The sequence below is a fragment of the Mus caroli genome, chromosome 9 (assembly GCF_900094665.2).
Source record: "Mus caroli chromosome 9, CAROLI_EIJ_v1.1, whole genome shotgun sequence".
Classification (NCBI taxonomy): domain Eukaryota; kingdom Metazoa; phylum Chordata; class Mammalia; order Rodentia; family Muridae; genus Mus; species Mus caroli.
The window spans coordinates 99,713,863-99,719,805 of record NC_034578.1 but is presented as its reverse complement, the minus strand read 5'-3'; the positions used below and the strand labels follow the sequence as shown (position 1 = coordinate 99,719,805).

The 5,943-nt window shown below is 44.8% G+C and overlaps 1 protein-coding gene across 2 annotated transcripts in view; it reads left to right on the top strand.

Annotated features, from left to right (window-relative positions):
• Positions 1-5,943, top strand: part of Acpp (acid phosphatase, prostate) — a 49,134-nt gene that overhangs the window by 33,648 nt on the left and 9,543 nt on the right. Inside the window, exons 10-11 of one of the 2 annotated variants that reach the window (XM_021172579.2) lie at positions 3,953-4,122; positions 4,493-4,694. In XM_021172579.2, coding sequence (XP_021028238.1) covers positions 3,953-4,122; positions 4,493-4,503 — 181 coding nt within the window. In that variant the 3' untranslated portion in view covers positions 4,504-4,694. Of the gene's footprint in view, positions 1-3,952; positions 4,123-4,492; positions 4,695-5,943 lie in introns of those variants that run through there. The other variant, XM_021172578.2, reaches the window with a different exon arrangement.

The window sequence follows — 5,943 nt, the reverse complement described above, 5'->3', positions numbered from 1 at the left end:
TGTTGGGGCACTAACTACAGTACGTTCTCACTGGAAAGCATTTCTAAGAGGGAAACCCATAGCTCTGAGTGCCTCCAAAAAAAAAAAAAAAAAAAAAAAAAAAAAAAAAGAACACACACAAACTTTAACAAAAAGCCACACACAAACCCACAGGTTAATCTAGGATAATTTCTCTGTACTCCAGGAATGAATCAAAGGTTAAAAGTGATTGCTTACTTTTAAGTTAGAACAAGGGGAGGGGGGAGGGTCCAAGTTAACACAGGCTTTAGCTTTTTATTACCTGATCCTGACTCCAAGGTCACCCTAGACTTTCTACTGAAAGAAGAAAAGATAACAACACAAAGGAAGGCTGTTTTCAGTTCCTGGCCGTTCTTAATCCGTGAGCTGTTGAAACTGTAGGTGGCATGGCTACCCTGCACTTAAAGGAGTTGTTCTAGAAACAGGATCTTGCAATGTAAACCCAAGCAGGACTGCAGCTCGCAAGTCCTCTTTTGGGTCCCTGTGGTGGAGTTACAGGCCTCAGTGCCACACCTGGTCTACTTCAAGGGTTTTTCTCTCCGATTTGGCACATAAGTTTAAAACTGGAGATGATATATAGTGAATCCCTGTGCTAAAATGCCATATTTTTCCATTTTTGCATTTTTTAAAGATTTATTTATTTTATGTATGTGAGTACACTGTTGCTGTCTTCAGACACACCAGAAGAGGGCATCAGATCCCATTACAGATGGTTGTGAGCCACCATGTGGTTGCTGGGAATTGAACTCAGGACTTCTGGAAGAGCAGTCAGTGCTCTTAAACACTGAGCCATCTCTCCAGTCCCCCATTTTTGCATTGTGTGCCACAAGTTTATCCTTTGTGTGCCTTTAGTAGGCATCTTCACCATGAGATCCAATGTAGATACTACTCTACATTGATTGATTGATTGATTAATTAATTAGTTAGATATGTTAATTCACAAAATCAACTTTCCCTTCTGTATCAGTGAAGACCAGGCTCTCAGAGGCTTCACACAATGGAAATTAAGCCCTTGTGTATCTAAGCCTCCAGCACTGGTCCCTCGGTCAAGGCTGATGTTTTGCAATGTGATAGCATTTGATGAGAATCAGGCACTGGGCTTTTGACCTACAGCTTGAAGCACCTTTAGGCAGCTTTTACAAAGGAGTTAGGGAGTGGAAATGCGATAGTATCAAATCCCTCAGTCCCAAAGAAACATGTCTTTTTTGTTGATACTTTATTGGTTAAAATGACACACTTGATCCCACTAGCTGCAAGGGAATCTTCACACTTGATCCCACGAGCTGCAAGGGAGTCTTCAAAATGCAGTCACTTCTGGGCCATAATTCTAGTCTTTGAAAAGATAGTTATGATTTTGCTGGACTATTGGTCATCAAGGCCACTTGAGGGGGAGGAAAAGGGAGGGCTGTTACTGAAAATGTCACTCCAAGATATAAGTACCAGCTCATGCCATATTGGAGAGTTTTGTTTTGTTTTTTTAAATAGATGTATCTTAAGGGATGGAGAAATGGCTTAAAGGATGCAGTGCTTGCTAGGCAGATGTGAGGACTTGAGTTCAGATCCCAGCATCCACATTAAAACTGTGTATGTGTGCATCTTACAGTCCCAGTCCTGGATGACAAACACAGGCAGATCCTGGCAACAAACGGCCAGACACAATAGCCAAAACAGCCAGCTCCATGTCCATCACTGAGAGACCCTGGTTCCAAATTATGGGGCAAAGCAAGCGAGGAAGATGCCTGACACTGTCCTCTGATCTCTACCCATGAACACATAGGTGTGCGTGTGCCCAGACACACACACACACACACACACACACATGCCATATCACACGCATAGACACACAAACAAAACATATCTCATGAATGAACATTCGCAGTACTGTGTTCGTTCCTTAAAGTGCTTCTTTAAAGGCACGAGTGAAACAACATCTACATGTTGAAATATGAGGTCATTACAATGGGACAGATCATTAAAACCTACTTGAATTTCTCTCCTGACTCTTTCATAAGCGAGTTACTTCCACAAACAGGTTGATGCAGGGCCATTCAACCTTCCAGCTTTTTGGTTTCAGAAGTAAGATTTGGGAAGAGCCCTACTTAGAACGACTCAGGAATCGAATCCACATCCAGTTTCTCTCCGAGAGAACTTGGTCTGACATCTTGGCCTACCCCCAGTTGTCTGTGTTGTTCACGTCTGTGTTTGTGGCTGAGGGAGAGGACATATTTAGAATACTGAAGTAATCCCCAAGGGGAGAGAAAGAAGAGAGGAGAGAATGAAAACCCCAGAAGTGACAGAATGTGGAAGTGAGTCCCAGCATCTCGGCAGACCCCCACATTTCCCCCTCTTTGGAAATGAGTAATACTTTACCCATTGCTATAGCTTGTCATTAACAGAAATGTCCCTTTTATACTGTTCCTCATGTTGTGGTCACCCCTCCGACCATAAAATTATTTGTTGCTACTTCATAACTGTCATGTTGCTACTGTTATAAGTAGTAATGTAAATATCTGTGTTTTCCAATGTTCCCAGACACCGCTATGAAAGGGATAGTTCAACCACAAAGGGGTCACGACCCATGACCTGAGAATACCTGTCTTAGATGGAGCCTCAAACTTATTGTTTAAGACCTTATATGAGGTCAGTATAATACATGGGGGCTAAGAAATTAGGACAGTTCATTCCCTCAACACAGAAGTGAAGAAAGCTACACCAAGGATTAAGTGCAGATACAACAGGAACTCATAATTAATCAATCAATTAATTAATTAAAAATACAGCAATAGAACCTAACTTGAGAGAGGTCTCTGCAGTTAGGAGTACATCCTGAACTTAGAGAAGACTTGAGGTTGGTTCTCAGCCCCACATCAGGCAGCCCACAACTGCCTGTAATTCCAGCTTCAGGAGACCTGAGCCCTCTTCTTTTCTCCGTGGATACCCATGCACACATGACATAGACTCACAAGCATACACACATATAAAATAAAATAAGTCTTAAAAACAAAAACAAAAACCAACCAGTAGATCCTCATTCTTTTTTTTTCTTATTTTTATTAGATATTCTTTATTTACATTTTAAATATTATCCCCTTTCCTGGTTTCCCCTCCAAAAATTTCCTCCCCCTATGCCCTCCCCCCTTCCCCTGCTCACCAACCCACTCACTCCCGCTTCCTGGCCCTGGCATTCCCCTACACTGGGTCATAGAGCCTTCACGGGACCAAGGGCCACTTCTCCCATTGATGACCAACAAGGCCATCCTCTGCTACATAAGCAGCTGGAGTCATGAGTTCCACCATGTGTAGTCTTTGGTTGGTGATTTAGTCCCTGGGAGCTCTGGGGTTACTGGTTAGTTCATATTGTTGTTTCTCCTATGGAGCTGCAAACCCCTTCAGCTCTTTGGGTCCTTTCTCTAGCTCCTCCATTGGGAACCCTGTGCTCAGTCCAATGGGTGGCTGTAAGCATCCACTTCTGTATTTGTCAGGCACTGGCAGAGCCTCTCGGGAGACAGCTATGGCCATCCAGAGACTGCCCCACCTGGGGATCCATCCCATATACAATCACCAAACCCAGACACTGTTGTGGATGCCAACAAGGGCTTGCTGGCAGAAGCCTGATATAGATGCTCATTCTTAAAGTCACACCCAGCTTTACTAATCAGCATCTTCTCTGATGAAGGATGCTGGTCCTCACCCTCGGTACCCTGTTTATCTAATGAGTCAGCCCTCCCAGTTCCACTCCCCAAGCTTGTTGCACCTGTCTTAATCTCTACATTCCCCCACCCCCAACCCCACACAAACTGGCTGGAATCCCTTCTTTCTCACGAGCTCTTCTACTGGTTCTTAGGAATATGTTACAGCTGAGTGGGAAGAAATCTCACAGGAAAACTTAGCATTGCAGGACTAACAGCTCTGCCCTCTCTGCCTGTCGCACCAGGGGCCATTTTGTGGAGATGTACTATCGGAATGAGACCCAGAACGAACCCTACCCACTCACGCTGCCAGGCTGCACCCACAGCTGCCCTCTGGAGAAGTTTGCGGAGCTACTGGACCCGGTGATCTCCCAGGACTGGGCCTCGGAGTGTATGGCCACAAGCAACCACCAAGGTACTGTGGACGCTTTGGGTTAGTGAGTTTGCGTAGCTCAGCAGGAAATGCAGGGTCCCTGCTCAAGCAACTGGGGCTTCCAGAAAGTTCTTTCGCCTTTGTCCCCAGCTTGGAAGGAAATGGGTTGGGATTGATAACTGTATATTTTAGGAGCCACTCACTGTAAGCCACGCCTATCTATCTAACCTTACTCCTACCTGCCGTCATCCCTAACTCGGTTGGTGTTTTTTTCAGTGTTGCCTTAAAAGAAAACCAGTTGCCAGTGTAATCAGGAATAAGCCTTAGGCCAAAGTTGTGGGGCTGTCGTGGGATCCAGGATTAGCACAAAGAACTCCATTGTTGAAGGACTCAGAGTTTTTTGCTTGAGCAGGACGGAATTAAAGCCCCACTGGAAATGCCTGATGTAAAACGGGTTTCAAACGAAGCCTACCAGTTAGTGCACCTGCATGAAAAAGAAGACACTGATCCCAGGCTAAAGGGCGAAGGACTGATTTCCCCACCAACAGCGCTCACCTGTTCCTGCCTTCTCTCCCAAGGCAAAAAGATGAGACAGGAGGACACCTGGAGAAGCTTTGCATACCCAGCCTAGACCAATTAGATTTTATGTGGATGTTAAAGCATGCTGGGTAGCAGAACTGAAAAATAAAAGCCTCTCTGTGTCCCTTCATATTCCTTTCAAAGAAACTAAAACTCAAGCTTCCTGGGAAGCTCTGTATATGGCTTCCAAACAGCAGCTCCTCCAAGACACTTTGTGGTCAATAAAGAACCTGACAAGAGCAAGATATCCAGACACAGCACCTCAGAGGTCAGAGTGCTTCACTGAGGGTCTCCCAAACCTCCAGTGCCTAACATGCAGAATCAAGAGCTAATACACAAGAGAAGCTATGAGGGAGGCACACACACACACACACACACACACACGCACACGCACACGCACACACACCCCTGAAACAAAATGCCTCCAAGCCCAAAACTGATTGGCACTTTGAGTGTAGGCTACAAAATCCGCTCAGAGAACAGTGCTCAAGGCTGGAACCTTCAAAAGCCATAAGCCAAGTACAGCCACTGCACACGGAGCTGTGTCCCGATGATGCTCTTTAGAGCCTGACTGGCCATGTGGCAGAACACACCTGGGATTCTAAGGTGGATAGAGACAAGATGGCTGCCGGAAGTGACCACCACTGGAAGCCAGACCTAGACCATGGCCACCCCATCTTGGGTCAGTCATGGAACTGACGAGCTTCTTTGTGTTACTTCTTCCCCGTGGAAATAACTGTCACCTAGCAGTAAGGCAAGTGAGAAGCAGGGAATAAAAGTGTTGTGGTTAGGAAGTTCAAAGGGAGATAACTTTCATAATGAACTTTGAAAAGCTTGTGTTTATTTCATTAGAATAGAATTCCTGCAATCAGACACGAGGGCTCTCTTTCTGCTTGGGAGGGGGGATGGTGTTGTTACAGAAGTGACTGTTAATATAATATAAAATTACTCAGCTGTGTTTTTAAGTTAATATTTTACATTAAAATATAGTTTGAATTTCTTCTGATAAAAGGTAAGCAATAAATAGCTCTACCTCATCTACCCAAGGTAGAATTTGGCAGCAAAGCATCCTTTAGGAAGTTTACAATGTGTTAAAGAAGTGATATGTCTTACTCGGAACAAGAACATGTTTTGCAACTCTATGGGTTAAGGTATGAACAAGAACTATAGGATATAAGAATTTTATAAGCCGGGCGTGGTGGCGCACGCCTTTAATCCCAGCACTCGGGAGGCAGAGGCAGGTGGATTTCTGAGTTCGAGGCCAGCCTGGTCTACAAAGTGAGT